We start from the raw sequence: 18,125 nt of genomic DNA, 5'->3' as shown, positions 1-18,125 counted from the left end.
CTAGCCCTAAAACTACCAGGTCTCCTAAACTGTATAACTACAAACAGATAACACTGCCTAATACTTTAATTTCTCTTAATGCTCTTTGCCCCTGGTAACATCCTGTGTTCTGAAGTCAATTCTGTCAGAAATTAACGTTGGTGTTGTAGTTTTTCTTTTGATGGGTTTCACGTGGTATATCTTCCACATAATGTAGTTACATTTGTAAACAGACTTCTTTTCTAGAGCAGCTTTAGTCCACAGGCTCTTCACAAAGGGGAGGTTACAGCTGACAGATCTCAATAGATGCATCACCTCCCAGAACTCAGTTTACAGTCCTTCTCGGTCCTGTACATCCTATGGGTTTAGGCAAATACATGACTGGATGCCATCGGCCAAACCATGTTCAGCCCCTGCTGGCGCTCCCAACCTTCACACAGGCCCTCTGGCTATCACTGTTCTTCATTATTCAGCCCTTGCCTCTTCCAGAACTCCAGCAAGTGGAAGCACTCCCTGTGCAGACGTTTCAGACGGGCTTCTTTCACTTAAGAAATTAAGGTTGTGCCTCATTTTTTTATTGCCTGATGGCTCTTTTCTCTTAATTATTTTCCTAATACTAAATATAAGGCAGATATGTATGTAGAGTCAAGGGACAATTTTTAGAAAAATAAATAACCCCATCATCTTTCCTGTGCTGAACTCATCTCTCCATGTGGTCTTCATTATTTATTTTGGGGAATTTCTTGAGTACTGTATTTACAACATCTCCACCTCTCCCTTCTCTAACTCCTGCCATGTCCTTCAATCTCTCAAATTCATAACCTCTTCTTTAGTTACGTTGCATATTGTGTCTGTATGTGTGTATCACATGTATACGCAAATAGAGCCTCCTGAGTCTGTTTAGTGTTGTTCATTTTCAAATGCTTTAGCGAAGCCACACCCACGCAATCTCCAAAATCCAGTCGCCTAAACTAGACCTCAACAGTGACACCACCAGTTGACATGCCATACCACGGTAGATGGGGAGATCTCCTGGACCCTACTCCGGATGAAGAGCTGAAGGTAATGAAAGGTGAGGCAGAGTCCTTTCCAGGCACAAGCCCCCAGAGACAGAGTCCTTTCCAGGCACAGCCCCGAGAGGTTACCCAGTCCATGAGACAATTTACAGATCTGAATTGAAAAGGAATGTGGACTATGCAAACCCTCACTATTCAGAGACTTTACCCAGGACAGTATTGTCAAAACTGTTCAGAATTCTACAGCAAGCTGAGATGCCCATTCTCAGTAAATCACTGTGACTTTGAGGTTAGCTACTGTAGCTAAGCTAAGCTGGTTTTGCCGTCTGTAAAATGGGGACAGTACGAGTCCAAACTTCAGCGGTTGAGAATTAGGTATTTTTTTTTTTTTAAAGATTTATTTATTTATTATGTATACAGTGTTCTGTTTGTATGTATGTCTGCAGACCAGAAGAGGGCACCAGATCTCATCACAGATGGTTGTGAGCCACCATGTGGTTGCTGGGAATTGAACTCGGGACCTCTGGAAGAGCAGTCAGTGCTCTTAACCTCTGAGCCATCTCTCCAGCCTGAGAATTAGGTATTTCATGAGCACCTGGTAGCAAGGGCAGAACCCACACTCATGCTCTTAATATACATTTGTAGTGGCCATTGTCACAATAGTACAGCAACACTACTAAAAATACATTCAAGCTGCTTTGTCTTCTGGGTGTTGACCATTCATCTGGCTACAATCTAATTCACAGGAAGGCCAATGGCCCCTTACTTTTGAAAATTTGTAGCAATTTCAGAGGTCCAGATGATCTCTGTTCTTAGGAGGATAGTAAATTCCAGAGGAGTTGCTCCTTACTAAGCATTTCTACTCCAATTGAGCAGCCCACTCACTTGGAAAAAAAGAGTTCCGGAACTCTCCATCTTTCTCTGAATCCTCAAAACCTGTTATCTACTTAAAGATCATCAAGAACTGCTCAGCCGTTCTACGGCATTTCACATTCAATATACCCCAAGCCTCCAGTAGACAGCTTTTGCATGCCATGGTGGGCTCTGCTCATATCGTTTACAGCAGGGCAGATATAGCAAGTATCCAGGAAGGGTGAGTTCTACCATGACTCCTTGTCTGTTAGCAAATCTCATTACTATATTTTAATAATATTTAAATTATGCACATTTATGGCAGCTTACCAGTGCAATCTGGAGGGCAATGCACTCTACTCACATGCATAGCTACAGACAGGAATAAAACACAAAGCTCTTAACACCTGCTTAACTTAGAAGCAACCCCCAGATAAGAACTTCTGAAACCCTCCACCACTCTATATAAACTCACCTAAATGTGACTTATACCACACAGATTCCCAAGGCAACTGTGTGGATTCAGTAAGACCTTACTGAGCTGGGTGAGGTGGCACATGCCACCATGCTTAGAAGGCTGATGTAGAGGGCTGAAGAGAGCTTAAAGCTGGCCTGAGCTAAATCGCTTGCATCAGGCCAGCCAGGACTACACAGCAAGACCCCGCCTCACAAACACACGAACACAAATATTGTACTTTAGAAGTAGCATACTCTAAAAATTCTACCCTCTTCCTACCCTGAGCAGACTGCCTTGGCTATCCACTGCCTTATCCTGCAGGAGACTGACTGCCCGGAAGTTCTGAACAGTTATATGACCTCATGCCTCCTGGGTAGCTGACTGGTCCATGGGTGGGTACTGACTCACCCTGTGCCTACTCACTCTTCCCTCCAATTTCTGTGTTTTGCTCAAGAAGGAAAATCTTCTGTGTTTTCCTCAAGAAGGAAAATCCCAGAATTGCTCCAGTTTAGCACTTATCTTGGGGACTTCCAGCAACCATGATCCCTTCTACACAGAGAAACCTGGGCTGAGGTACAACTGCATGTTTTCCCCTGGGCTTAGTGAGGTACAACTCTACTCTGAAAATTAGCCCAGAATCCGCCAATCCTCCTCTACATCCAGCAGCTTTGGATTTCAGTTTCTATAACCCAAAGAATCCTAACTTAAACACATCCACCAATCTTGCCATGCCTCGAATGCAGACAGCAAGCTCCTAGGATACAATGTGAACACAGGTAAGCAAGGAAAGACAAGGTAAATCATAATCCAAAATGATTGTAAAGGGCAAAGTTCAAGGACAGTGAGACGTGTCAAAAGTTACAGAGTCCCGGGAGGAGGGAAGAGCAGTATTGAGTGTTGGGTGGTTTTGTGGCCATCTACGGGCTAACCATCCGATTTTACTTTGATATCCGAGTCTTCTACTTGCAGAATTTGACTCCATTCATTGAGCAGGGTGGAATTTCTAATGAACAGCAATGAAGAAGGGACAATGGAGAAGTAGGTCTCGCACACTGAAAGGGGGAGAATTTAACTGCTGAGTAGAACGGCTGAATTAACGTCATCTACTGATTCGCTCACTGAATGACCCGAGGGACAGGTTTAAACCTGTGCAGCCTGTAAACGCTGACACAATTGGTGAGACACGACTGGGATTCTTGAACTACTTTTTTCCGTGAGTCAGAAGGAAAAGGGCTATGGCAATTATCAGAACCAAGCTTGAAGTCGGAATCTGAAGGAGATGACACAGGAGTATGTAGCTGGAGAGTTTTCTCTCCCATTCTGCCAAGCCCTGGCAGTCCAACAGTCCACTTATAAAATAAACACACAGATGCTTATACTATTTACAAACTGTATGGCCATGGCAGGCTTCTTGCTAACTGTTCTTATATCTTAAATTAGTCCATTTCTATAAATCTATACCTTGCCACATGGCTTGTGGCTTACCGGCATCTTCACATGCTGCTGGTCATGGCGGTGGCTGGCAGTGTCTCCCCCCTCCACGTTCCACTTCCCAGAATTCTCTTCTCTGCTTGTCCTGCCTATACTTCCTGCCTGGCCACTGGCCAATCAGCATTTTATTTATACAGAGAGATATCCACAGCAGGAGTATGTTCAACTTTATGACAATGATTTGGACTATTCACCATTCTTGAAGGCAGCTAATCCAAGAAAAGATTTTACTAAATTACCCATGTCTACATTCAGAGTTCCAGCTTGACAGAGAACTCCCACAGTCAAGATACAGCAAAGAGGACCGGTGCTTTTGGGAGGCCTGGGGGAGACTGATAGATTCCTAGGCCCTGGGCAAGCAGGCAGTGAAGTTCAAGAGAGGGCTCCACTCCCAGGAGAATGAGATAAACACCCAAGCTTCTGGAATCATGGCTATGTGTGGGGATTAGCCAAAAGCCAAAAGCATGAAGGACTGACACCAAATAATGTGGAGGGTCAGAAATGACCCCATAATTAATTAATATAACATTTTGAGTAACAGACAGCACAGTAAATATCAGGAACAGGAAAACAACACTCTGTTGACAGGAATACTTGAAATCCATCATGGAAAGTCCAAAGTGGAGACAGGTGTGTGGTGATGCTTACTTTTTTCTAAGGATGCTGCTTGGTGATTTTCCAGTAAGACTCAGGATTATCAAGAGAAGGGAAGGGCAGGAGGGCATTCTGAGTACAGGATACTGAATATATAACGAGATGAGATCAGTACAGGCACCCAAACAAAATGTCATAAAATTGCTCATTAGTGGAATACAAAGTAGCCCAGTCTTATACCCTAACTATAAAGTGTTGACAGGTGCTGGGATGGTGGTAGGACAGAGATGAAGGGAAGGACCAGTGGTTAAAAACTATGTGTGACTCCCATAGAAGTGTGGACAGTATCCTGTATGTGCCACAGGAGCCAATGACAGATGCGAGGAAAGTCAGTACGGAGAGCAACACCCTGCTCCGTGGGATCACCGCTGACTGGCAGTAACCAGTCAACAGCTATCTGTCAAGTGACTGGGCAGAAACAAAGGGTATAGGACTCAAGGAGGAATGATGCCAGGGACCAGCGGCTGAGGCCTGCTACTCACTGTAGCAGAGTAGGCTTCCGACTCCCTCCTGTTGATTAAACGTCTGCTTTAATCCACACCACTGTGCACCCTGCTCCAGCAGAGCTCTGAAGACAAGGTGATGTTTTATCTCCTCTGAACGTCACGGGGTTGTACTGACACATGACCACTCTCCTGAGAGCTCATCACAGCTACCCTTCACTCTTGACAGTTCTTGATGAAAATACAGCAGAGTGCTGAGAACTTCTCTCCCACCTCAAACAATACAATTTAAACTCAAAGCTACAGGTACTTTACTGAACAAAAGCCTTGCCAAGAATTCTGGGCCGCACTCCTTAGGAAACCATCTTTCAACTCTACCTTCTTCATTAAGCAGTCTTTAAACTACACACTCTGCAGAGTGTGGGCTGATTGAGTAAGTGAAGTTCAGTAACTTTTAGAAGTCCCTATTTTCTTATCTGCTTTAATGGATATTATTCCAGTTTTCATTAAAACTAGTTTATTTGAATATTTATATTTCCCATCCTCTTGAATTATGTTGATTTAGTCTAAGTAATGACCTAGAAAACTAGAAAATTATCATGAAATACTTTACCAAACTAACATTTTGAAAAGAAATACTTCCTTACAAGATTCTCTCCTGAATGACAAATTGAATAAAATAGAAAAGAAAATAATGAAAAAGCACGTCCAAGTGATGTAATAGCTTCATAAAAACTGAACAGTTTGTGATAATATTTTACATTCAACAATTTGCTGTATTTTACAACTATGTTTACCTGTGTTAAAATTAGGAAACTATGTGAATAAGGACCAGAAAGAATATGAAAAAACGGATAAAGAGACAATTGTGAACAACTCTCATCTAAGATTTTTACTTTACACAATTATCACCATCGTCTTGTAAAATATTCTCAAAATGTCACGGCTGCAAAGTTCCACAGCTGTGAAGCTGTGACAAAGTTGTCCAGAACCAAACCAGGAGCCCCTCAAGGAAAACTAACTTGTCTCACTTCCCACTTTTAGGCAGGGTGACTATGACACGCTTCCTACTCATTCTCATCTTGTCCAGCCTTCCACATCCTTCCAAAGAACCACCGTCTATTTGCATGTATTAAATTCGGGTTCACTATTTCAAGTCTTATATTGTTCTTTAAGATTACAACCACCTGTTGAACTTAAATTAAACATATGCAAATAGATGGATCCTACTCCCTCAACTTGAGAATGATTAGGTAGAGTATCATAAAGGCAGCGTCAGAATACAACTACATAAGAGCCCTGTTTGGGTTTAGTGGTTGGTTGACAGGTTTTGGGGGGAAGGTCTCACAATGTAGTGTAGCTAATCAGGAAATCCTGATTCCCCTGTTTCAGCCAAGAGCTAGGATTTCAAGCATGCCTGTGTTACCCGTACGTTTTATCAAACTAAGTCAAGACAGAAAATCCAAAGTCAACCTAATATTGATGATGATAGAATGTTTCTTTGCTGAGAGAAGTAAGTTCTTCATTTATGACAATTGGCAAATACTATACTTCTTTAGCACCACACAAGCCAATAAAGGAACTGCCTACCAGAGCACAAACTTTTTCATGCATTGGCTACAAATAATCATGACTAACCGAAATGATTCTTTCAAAGAATCAACCTGATTTGTTTCAGAGGTTATTAAATTGCAAACCAAAATCAATACCCTTGCCAACATATCATATGAATGGCTGCAAACAAATCAGTCTTAATGGATTTTAAAAATTAATTTCCTGATATTCCATCATGTTCAAGTCACATTCTAGCCCACAAGGCAGACAAATCTTCTGTAATATAAAGGAGGACCTACTGGGATACTGAGATGAGGTGACCCAAATTCCTAGTCATATTGTAAACTGGAGACAGCAATTCAATCACAATAGAGTATCAACTATTATGTAAATTTATCACAGCAGCAAATATGCAATCAGGCCAAGCTCCACTAATTTCAGTTTTGTTAAAAAGATGTGTATTTTTAAAAAGGGTTTGAAAATGAACTTAATATAAACATCTGAAACTTAATATAAAGATTTGAAGATGAACTTACCATGAATTTTAGAATTCATATATGTAAGCTACATCTAAAATGCCTACATTGTAAATATATGTAAATAAACTGAATCTATTTATAAATTTAAAGAATACTGGTTATGATACATTGTTGTGATTGATCAAGTTTTCAAAACCTTCATGAATTTTATTCTAAGCCAAACAGAAAGAAAAATCATTCTCAGCAGAAAAATCTGCTGAGAAACCGCTATGCATGGCACTAACTGGAACAAAGGTAACAGATAATATCACTTCAAAACAATGTCAGAAAGATAAAAAAAAAAAGCACTTATGCACTTGAATAGACACAGAATACATTTCTACATAGCCAGGCTGAGGTAGGAGAAAAAGACCTATTCAGCAAAACCATTTTTTTCAGTGTATTTTTTTTTAATTCTATAACTACATGCAAACAGCAGACAATTTGGAAAAGTAAAAAGAAATGACTCACAATTCTTCCACCAAAGATAGCTGATGATAGTTTACTATTTCCTTCCAATCTTCTTCCCAAGGCTTCTTAGAGAGTATAAATCCCACCTTGGAACATGAGGGCATTCTCCTATTTACAAGTCTATAGGTGCTAAAGAGCTTCACACCTTGTGTGAAGGAATGTCAGATGACCTGGAGCCATGTGTCACACTAGTTCACACCTTGTGTGAGGGAATGTCAGATGACCTGGAGCAATGTGTCACAAGTAGTTCACACCTTGTGTGAGGGAATGTCAGATGACCTGGAGCAATGTGCCACACTAGTTCACACCTTGTGTGAGGGAATGTCAGATGACCTGGAGCAATGTGTCACACTAGTTCACACCTTGTGTAAGGGAATGTCAGATGACCTGGAGCCATTTGCCACACTAGTGAAGACAGGCTTCAAACAAAACTTACTGCAAGCGTCATTAGGGCCCTTTGGGTAAGAGATTTTCTAAGATTAGGGAATTCAATAATTCATATGCTGACCAAACTAGCCCTTATTTTTACTAATTTAGTAACTCAGTATTAATCATTGAAAAATATTAATATTTTTATAGTATTATTTATATATTAATAAAATATTAATAATAAAAATATGCTTTGCCTTTGTAAAACTGCCTATTATCATTTATTTTCTTAATCTATGAAAGAAATGTGTATTCTCATAACAAGACAGAAAAGAGATACAAGGGGATTAAAAATAAGCGAAACAAAATTTACCCAATTTTGAAGAAATAAAAATCATGTCTTTTTAACATCCCTAGTATCATTTCTATTTGTGTTGATCTCTACTGGTATTTACGTAAGAAAGATGGGGGACAAATATATTGTTAAAATGCTGATTAAAATTATTCAAAATCATTAAAAATAAGGTTGCATGTTACATTAGCTTGGCCAAAAAATATCCCAAAAGACAACAGTCTCCTATATAGCTGACTCTACTATTTGGAGATTTATTTTAAACATGATATACTTAGCCATCGAGAAATGTGAAAACACAAGAGTGTGCTGCTTATATAGTCATATTCCTATCTATATTAAGATATGCTCCATTCACTGCGCCTCGGTTTCCTTTTGTTAGAAATGGAATAGCTATCTCACCTCAGCCATGGGTTAATAAATGCATTGATTTACACGAACCACTTAGTCCCGGGCCTCCCACACACTAAGCTTCTGTAAGCCATATTAGTCTGTTTGCCCACCACTGGAAGAAAATCCGGGGATAGGTGCCAAAATGTCAGAGGCTTCCGCAATCTAACATAGTAAGCGCTGACTGAACCCTGCCTGCCACACATCTAACACTTAAATTACTTAGCTTAAACGTGACTACGAAAGAGTACATTTTACCAAGCACGCATTTCCCTTCGAGATTACGCTCTCACGTGGCCGTCAAAGTAGCAGCTTCTGCTCAAGACAATCCCATGACCTTGGAGATGCACTTTACTGACAAAAATGTGCCCTCAGCGGGAAATAGGACTTATAGATGAACATTTTATTTTTTTAAAACTCCTTCTAGCAATAAGTAACAACACAATCCTTATCTTCCCTCATTGCAATGCAATGAGAAAAGCAACGGGAAATGTGTTCAACTACTAATGCCAAACAAAATGTGGTGTGCTGCCTGAAAAAGCAACTCTAAAAAGTTGAGTCCTGTATTCTCTTTCCATTGTGGTGATTTATCAACCAACAGTTTTGCCCCCCTTCTGGAAAAGGTTTCCGAGAATTGTAGATGGAAAAAAAAGTTTTGTCACTTTCTGGAAAAGTTTGCCCGTTTGGTAGAGGACCGATGTTGGGTCACTTCTGTGTTTGATCAAGTCAATCTACAAACCACCGTCCTCAATAACGGGCAGGTGCTCTAAAGAACTAATTACAAATGCCAAGGCTCCAAAGATCACTGCAATCTGCTTCATTCGCTTTAGAAACTGGGCGCGTTCCTTAAGAACAGTGATCACTACCTGTCTTTAATAAGCTCAAGATGCTTTTGAATGCGTTTCCCACTCCGTCCATCAGCCCAGGAGGAGACTGCAAAGAGGCCTCCATTGGCAGGGTCTCATGCACCTCTTTTGAGAGCAATGAATGGCCTCGCGGAAAAGTAAAGCGGCGCAAACTTGAGACACCCAGCGGCAGAGCACCCCCCTTGGCACACCGAGTGTGGTGTCGCTGCATCTCTGGGTGCATCCGCAGGTTCCTTCAACATCCAGGAGCCTCGGGAGGCCGACCCGTGCTGGCCACCACTCACCTTGCTGGGCTCCAGCGTCCTGGAGCAGCAGGAGCAGCAGCAGCAGCAGCAGCAGCAGGAGCAGCCGAGGCCTGGAGGAGGAGTTGCTGCCAGGAGGGAGGGGACAGCAGCCTGCGCTGGGCAGCGCGGCCCGGCCGGTGGCGGCGGGCGCGGCCTGGCCTGGGGGACCCTGCGGACTGTGCGCGGCTCTCAGCGGCGCCCGGCTCGCCATCGCGGCGGCCGGCAACCCGCCCGCATAGTGCGCGCGCCGCGGAGCCCCGCGCGCCCGGGGCCCGCAGCACCCGGCGAGGACCCGGCGGCAGCGCAGCGCGCCTCGACCCCTCCGCCCTGCTTCCCGCGCCCGCCGCCGGATGCCCCGCGTCGCTCCGCCGCGCTTCGCGTCTCGAGACCCCCAGCCGGAGCGCGGCGGACCGGAGGGGAGGACCGTGGCCGAGCTGGGACGCGCTCCCCGCCGCGCTCGTAGCTGGACCGGCTCGCGGGCAGGCCAGCCCCACTCGCTCGCCCTCCCTCTCGCGCGTGCTGGCCACGCCTCCTCGGCCCGCCGGAACCAATGAACGGCCATCTCTGGTCCGGCTCCTTCCGTACCGTCCAATCAGCTCGCTCTCTGCTCGGTCGACCTGTTAGCTCCTCGCCTAGAGCGCCCCCGCCCCTCATCCGCGTTCGCCAATCGCCTTGGACCTCTGAGAGCGTCCCACCCGCCTCCCTCGATCCGGGTCCGCCCCCAAGCCGCGGTCGGGAGCGGTCTCCGCCCCGCTGGAGAGCTTGTAGTTTTTGGGACCACTGCCCAAAGTGAACCCGCCGAGACTCTCTGGTCAGTGACTTCCGGGACTTCCCCATCCCGCGCTCTCCGGCTTCCCGGAGCCAACTTGCTCATGGCTCCTCCCCCGCCGCACATCAGGCCACTGGAAGGGGTGGGATGCTGGATGCTGGAAGAGTTCAGCTGGGAGCTGTATTCAAGGGACTGCTTTAAACAGCAGAGTGTGTTTTTCTTAATTAAAACTGCAGTCAGTTGTAGCAACATCTCTGGGGACGACTACGGATGTGATGTTCAGTTTTTATATTTTCTATGTCCTTTACTGTGGAGGTCTTTGGAGGGGGTGTATAAGATAAGACCCATGCTGCTGAGACAAATTGAGTCTAATATCTATAAACGTTAGTCCAGTTATACTACCGAGTTGTCGAGAGCCTGCTATGTATCTGTAAAAACTGTGCTCAGAGAAGTTCCCGGAGTTACAGCCACCTTACAGAAAATTTGCAGATTCTGGAATGGGGAAGAAATGTCAACACACCATGCAAGTCAGAATGAAACAAGTACAAATTAATAGGCAATTTGATGGAGGCTGTGAGCAGACATAATGGCAAATTTTTTTTTTTGGTAGAGAAGATATCATCTGGGATGTTTTTAATAGGGACTCCCTAAAAAAGAGCATGATACCCTTAACAAACAGAATTAGTAATGTAGAACAGATTGTGTAGGGAAGGAAGTAACAATAGGGCACCTAGATTATCTCCCATCTTATGGTGGTTCAGCTTGGTTGATTTTCACTGGACCAGCAAGGATGTCCTTCAATGCCCTGTCCTAGGCCAGTGCTTGGCTGCCATTACGAGCCATAGTTTCCCAGCAGCTAGGCATTCTCAAGGCTAAACCGCTGATGCTCGACAGCATACTGACACAGGATGTCTGTTACCTTGCATGTATTAAATGCACTCTTGACCTACAGTGTTTTCAAGTTGTGGTGGGTTTGTCAAATGTGACTTCCATCGTAAGCAGAGAAGCATCTATACTGGGAGGCAAAACCAGAGAGATAGCTCATTGGTTAAGAGCCCTTGTTGCCAATCCTGATGACCTGATTTCGATCCCAGAGACACACATGATAGTAGAAGGAGAGAACTGATTTCTGCAAGTTGTCCACTGTCCTCCAGATATGCATTGTGGAACATTCCCCTGACCATACACACACACACACACACACACACACACACACACATTCCCCTGACCATACACACACACACACACACACACACACACACACACACACACACAATAAATAAATAAATAAATAATAAATAAAATTTTTAAGAAAAAAAGAGTGATATGTATACTCCGTAAGTAAGTGAGGCTATATAACAAGCAGGTTATGTAAATGTCAGTTTGAGAAGGTGGAGATTGAATCTGGAATTCATGAATACATGTGATAGTCATAAACATGTAAAAGACTGTCATCATCAAAAGAAGATCTGAGTGTTAGAAAGGACTCTAGAGGCCATCTTTCTCAAGTTTTTTGCATACTTCTTACACGATAAAGCTTCTACTCAATGTATTTGATAAGCATTTTTTGGCTATCAAAGAAAGCCTTGGCGTGATAGGCCCAGTATGGGCACTGATCACACAAAGTTCAGTAAGAGAAGCTTACATTCTAGTGGAGAAGACAAACATTTTAAACGAATCCATTGTCACCAGTGCCAACTTGGAGGTAGGGACCGACAGACCCAATATCGGGACCTACCTACCCTGGCAAACAGCCCGTCCGAAGCCAAGGCTTCTAGTGATAGACAGTTCCTGAAACAATGCCCCCTCACTTATTGGACCAGCCCTTCCATATGGCCAGTTAATGATAACTGTGGGCCACAGAATGGACACAGCAAAGTATCTGAAGCTTCTGGCTAGTATTCCTCCAACCGTATAACTGCACCAGAAAGCAGAGTGAACTAGCGCAAGTATGGAAAACTTTCTAGAAAAGATGAAGCTGAGGTTGTGGCTCAGCTGGGGAATACAGCCTGAAAAGCGTCCCATTTCTTGTTAATAAATACCCCTAAAGCAAGAGAGAGGCAGGCTCACATTTTTCTCTCTGTTGAGTATTTTTAAAGAGTTCTCAAAGTGGAGAATAACGTGGTGGGAGGTTCCGGAGGACAGGACAGGGAAAGAAAGCGGAGCAACTAGTGTCTGGAAAGTAACGCCCATCTGTCTGTTATTTTGTATTCTTTTATGTTTCGGCTTCCTGAGTTTTGTTTTTGGAAGTTTGGCCGGAGAACAGCTGTCAAACATCCCTCTGCGTCCAAACTTGGGAAATCATAGGTGGAGCACTGACGTGAGCGAAGTGAAATGTGCTGCCCACATTGTCTCTCCACTTCTGATTACCGTGGTACCACCAGCTTCAGCAGGCTACTGTGAGATAATGAAATTTTTTCTCAGGAACTTCCCTCAAAAGTCATATATCAGGCATTCGTGTCGACAACAGTAACTGCCAGTGGCGAGTACTGGTTCATATTCCCTCTCCCACCCTCTGAATACTTCTTCCATCAAACTCACCATTTCCCTTGCCTCTGGGACTCAGTTTCCTCGCAGGTTGACTTCTGCTGAGGCAAGGGGGATTGGATGATTTTGCTCATGAGCCTCACCTACATAGGGACAAGACTGATGGTGATTCTGAAAATCAGGACCCAAGGTGAACAGGTTTGCAGAAGACCATCATCGTAAGAATCATAGCTAGAAGCTAATATGTGTCCCCTAGGCAACCCTGGCCCCTCAGCTTTCCAACGGAGTCTCGAGAAGGTGAGAGCTTTAGAGATTCCCTTGAGTGCAAAACAACAGCACCAGCCCAAACCGAGTAGAGACTTCATCACACTTGAGTTCCTGGACATGAGCCCGAACCTGCGGCCATCACAGTTGTCTATTTTGGCTGGTAAATGAAATAATGCTTTGAATGTGGCTCTGGGGAAGATTAGGACTCAAGGAAAACACCACACAGGACAGTTTGATATGAAATACTAGGAACTAAAGTATGTATCATTTTAATTGGTATTTACTCCATTCGAAGACACTTAAAAATAGAAACAGATTGCCAGTGTGAATTTTAATTCACCAGATCTTCTCCTCCCTAATGTCTTTTTCTCCCCTCCCCCCATTCGTGCTTTTCTTTCATCTGCTTTTAGTCAATAAAAAGAAACAGGAATGGACACACAGAGAAAAAGAAATATGAGGAGTCACACCCCACAATTTCATCTTGTAAATGAGCTCAGGAAATGAGAACGGAGGGAAAGCCCCTGGGGCTGGCAGCCTTCGCTCCTGTCCCTGCAACAGACATCTGGGTTTTAATGACATGATATGGCAAGAATCATTTGGTACCATCATTGCTGTTAAATGTCTTTCAAGCATTAATAAAACATAAGAGACTTGCTTAAAATGGCATTTATACTGGAAACCTTGCCGTGATGGTATGTAATGAATCACTGGTGAGCTTTATCAGTGGCTGTGTTTTTGGCAGGATAACTGAAAGTGGTGGGTGGGGGAGGGGATGAAGGAGAATTTGCATTTTTGATCTTTCCCTGAGGTCACAGAGAAAGAAGCCTATGGCAGTTCTAGGGAAATATTTCAAACTTCAAAGACTGGAGGCCTAAGATCTGGTTGCCGTTCTCACAGGAGCGTTTTCTTTGTCCTGTGGACTGTCGGGACAAATGTTTACAGCCACGGTTGTTGCTGAGTGTCTGAATTCTGCTAATTACCCCTTAAGTGAACAGAAGTGGTTTGGACGGATCCTTCCCTTTATGTGGTTGGTTTCTTTAGCCCGTCTTTTCAGACAAGGTTCTCGGGTTTACTCCTCAGGCTTTCTTAACATTTATCAACTATTGCAAAAGGTATTTGTTATAGCAAATTTAAGGCAGGAGTGTCCGTTATAGTTATTTATGTATTTACTATTGAAGACATTTAGTTCCTACAAGTAGGTTATGAGTTGGGACTTTTTTCTTGTAAGATTAACATCACAGTATGTTAGCGACCACTTTGATTCCGTTCTACTGTATTTCTCGTACTGCAACTCCCTCCCTTCCCTTTCTCCTTCTCCATCCTATTCTTACTCCTTTCATTTTTCTAGGAATACAAGAAATTTGGGATTGAGAGTATAGCTGGGTGGTAGAGTACTTGCCTAGTACACAGAAGACCCTGGGATTACTTTGGTTTTTTTTTTTTCCCCCACCAAAGTTAAAATAAGCAAATAAAATTAACTGGTTAATTCCCCCATGGTTCGAAATAAGAATCCTCCACTCCATTGTTTATCTCTATTGGAGGCGTGAAGAGAAGTGAGAGCAGTGAAAATTGCCTAGAAATGAGAGAATTAATTATACATGATCGGTTAACATATCACTTAAGTACAAATACTAGAAACAGCAGAGCGTCTGAAATCACGTGTGTCAGAGGTGAAGTCGCTGCATGCTGCCATGGCTTTGTGCTGTGTCTTTTCCTGTAGAGATGTTTGCTGGGAACAGTTAAGAATTAAAGTACAGAACTGAGATGCTGCTGTTCAGCACCTGAGAAACTCAGTTGCTTTATAACATCCCTGGATAAGGTGCATGCGTTGAAACCCTGCTGAAAGGGTTCTTAAATCTCCTGTAAGGCTCAGACCTCAGCTTAAGTTTCTCTGTCCATTTTCAGAAAATGGCTGAATACTATTATAAATTTAAAGGTCAATAATTCTATATTTTCATTGTCTGCCTCTCTCTCCTTCCTCACTCTGCCCCCCCCATCTCTTTATTTACCCTTGTGTGTGTAAATGTGTGTTTGTGTGTGTGTAAATGTGGGCATGTGTAAATGTGGGCATGTATTGTCATGGTATGCAATTAGAATTCAAAGGCGAACGTTGGGTGCTGGTCCTCAGCTCCCACCATGTTTTTTTTTTCTTTTTTGTTTGGTTTTGGTTTTCTAGACAGGGTTTCTCTGTGTAGCTTTGCGATCGCTTTGTAGACCAGGCTGGCCTCGAACTCACAGAGATCCGCCTGGCTCTGCCTCCCGAGTGCTGGGATTAAAGACGTGCGCCACCACTGCCCAGCACCATGTTTGGCTTGATGGACAGCGTTTCTTGTTTGCAACTTCCTACTCCTGTTTAGCGAAACAATTGCCTCTGGAGAGTCTGCTGCCTACACACACACACACACACACACACACACACACACACACACACACACACGCCTCCCGCATCTCCATGGGAACAGTGGGGTTATAAATGTGCGCTGCTTTACCCATCTTAAATGGGTTCTGGGGATCTGAACTCAGACCTTCTTATCTGTGTGTGGTAAATGCTTCACTCACCGAACCATGTCCCCAGCTCTGCTGCTGTCTTTTATCTCTTGGATAAATTCTAAAGTCCTCCATTTCCAAACTGCTCCATAATGTGGGGAAGGGAGAAAACAACGAAGCTGATGAACACAGAATCGGTTTCTGGGAAATGTTCACTCTGAATAGAAATGTACCTTAAGGGGCGCTCAAAAAGCAACTCCCAAAGTGACTAACTTCTTATCAGCAATGCCTGCATGGATGGGCTAAAAGAATAACCACTGTTCTGTTCTGTGGAGGAAGCAAGCAGGACCTTGGAGCAATGAAGGTAACATTAGCCAGAAGAAGACGGAATCAGCAGAGATAAGGCCAGTCAGCTATGTGGCAGGGAGCTGCAGCTGCCAAGAGTGGAGAAATGGAATTATCCAGTTGTATGAGTTCCAAGATGCCTTTAAAAGTAGGACGAAGTCAAGAGTGATGGTCCATGCCTGCAAGCTCAGCCTCATGGGAGGTGGGCAGCTTCGAGGCTAGGGCATACTACATGTCATAGCTGACTAACTCACACAATAAATTAAATAGATGCTATGATAATAGATCCAGTAAGTGATTTCAAGGCATTTGTTGCATATGATACATTGCAATCTTTTCTTTGCTTTTTTCCCAGTTTGCTAGTCATAGCCTTGATTTGGATGAAACTTATGGCATTGGGGAGGAAATACAATCAAGACAGTATCCAGTTTACTGATACTGTAGAAAAGGGCAGTATCCTCAAGAGATAAAGAGAGATCAGGACTATTAGAACCATAAGTTTGAGAATCTTATATCTCCATGCCACTCCCCCCCCCCTTTTGACAAGAAACTGGATTTCCAATTCTTATTAGGTTAATATATTTGGGAATGTAGCCATAGCTAGATAGAGAATTTGGAATCTTCTAGGCAGCTAATACCCATTATACTAGGATAAGTAAGTAATATAATCAATTTTAAATATTCTATGAGCCAAGAGAACGGAAGTGGAAACAGCAGGTTTTGAATACACACATCATTTCCTTCAACTATTTGTTTTCAGTCCTTGAATCAAATTCTAATTTAAATTCTTTAAGTTTAAAATAAGTCAACAACATAGGATTCTACTATCAATCCTTTGGTGTTTAAAATGAAGACATAAGGTCTTTTAAAACAAATAAATGTATTATCCCTTTCATGCTGCATTCACAGGCAAGCTAATGTTAGCCCGCCTAACACAATAACATGTAAATGAGATGAAGATGTATATTTTCATATAAGCAGGTTCTTTTTTATTTTTGACATTTTATTAACTGTGGTTTGCAAAATGATAGATTGTGGATGGAAAGGAAATGATATATTATTCAGATTAACCTAATTTTCCACGACCTTCTGCATTGAGAGTCAGATTTTAATACCATTCTAAGTATTGCATTTGACTGACACACACTGTTATTTGGTTCCTAGCTAACGTACAGCACAAAAGGAGAGAGGCGAATCATTTCTTTTGAAGGACTGACTGCTGACTGCGATAACTTCTAGGAGAGAAACAAAAGAGAGTATCATTTCCCTACACTAGTTATCTTTTCTCATCTCAAAGGATAGGGCGTGTCTAGTCTGTGTGGAATTTTGAAGAAATAAAATTATTTTCTTACCACTTATATAGTATTGTTTGCTGAAGCTGCTTCTAAGTCAATATTTCACATACATTTGTGGATCCAAAGATTCATTTTGGGTGTGTATAATAGTATTTAATGCACATGGCTTGTATTAGTAATTGGACTAAATGGGAGTAGCATGGCCTTTGTAAAAATCACAGAATAAGTCACAAAAAGTCATGTAGTGACAAAGGGCCATGCATTTCCTGCATATTTAGGGTTCATGCACAAAGTGCATAGATTGGAACAGCACCCATCCAAATATTTAGACGTTAGTTTTTTTCTTCCAATATATTATCAAATAGGTAATCCAGGATTCAATTTAGTCTTTTTGTTATTTTCCATTACTCTTATATTCAAAAGTAATATTCAGAAAGTACTTCAAACACGGCATGAATCACTCATGAATATATTTGCTGTAGCTACTGTTAGTTACATATGCATGCCATTAATTAAATCACCTACAAAATAATATTCCTCACTAGAGAGCCAAACTGAATTAGCCCCGGATTTTAATAATATCTACAGCACTGCTTAATTAAATTGAAATTCTCTCCAAATGAACAAACTCATGTGACCACTCAGGATGGTTATAGCAGCCATTCATTTAGAGAAACTAATGTTATACATGCCCAGAATGGAACTGTAACACAATTCGTAGAAAACTCATAGAAAACAAAATGAAACAGTTAAGTGTAAGAAAATATAAAAATATTATG

The 18,125-nt window shown here is 42.6% G+C and overlaps 1 protein-coding gene and 2 long non-coding RNA genes across 4 annotated transcripts in view; 2 read left to right on the top strand and 1 right to left on the bottom strand.

Annotated features, from left to right (window-relative positions):
• The window catches only part of Dcbld2 (discoidin, CUB and LCCL domain containing 2), a 66,358-nt gene extending 56,085 nt beyond the window's left edge, over nt 1–10,273 (bottom strand). For both annotated transcript variants that reach the window (XM_076549071.1, XM_076549072.1), the window contains exon 1: nt 9,697–10,273. In XM_076549071.1, the coding sequence (XP_076405186.1) occupies nt 9,697–10,258 (562 nt within the window). In that variant the 5' untranslated portion in view covers nt 10,259–10,273. The remainder of the gene's footprint in view (nt 1–9,696) is intronic.
• A 1,602-nt stretch (nt 10,274–11,875) lies between these two features.
• LOC143268138 (uncharacterized) lies at nt 11,876–13,889 on the top strand. Its single transcript, XR_013043786.1, has 2 exons — nt 11,876–13,476; nt 13,630–13,889. It is a non-coding gene; the product is annotated as an uncharacterized LOC143268138 (long non-coding RNA).
• A 132-nt stretch (nt 13,890–14,021) lies between these two features.
• On the top strand, nt 14,022–17,409 carry LOC143268137 (uncharacterized). The gene is made up of 3 exons (XR_013043785.1): nt 14,022–14,246; nt 16,042–16,253; nt 17,216–17,409. It is a non-coding gene; the product is annotated as an uncharacterized LOC143268137 (long non-coding RNA).
• Nucleotides 17,410–18,125: the final 716 nt, after the last annotated feature.

The sequence above is a fragment of the Peromyscus maniculatus genome, chromosome 12 (assembly GCF_049852395.1).
Source record: "Peromyscus maniculatus bairdii isolate BWxNUB_F1_BW_parent chromosome 12, HU_Pman_BW_mat_3.1, whole genome shotgun sequence".
In the NCBI taxonomy this organism is placed as follows: domain Eukaryota; kingdom Metazoa; phylum Chordata; class Mammalia; order Rodentia; family Cricetidae; genus Peromyscus; species Peromyscus maniculatus.
This window is presented reverse-complemented; position numbering and strand designations above follow the sequence as displayed.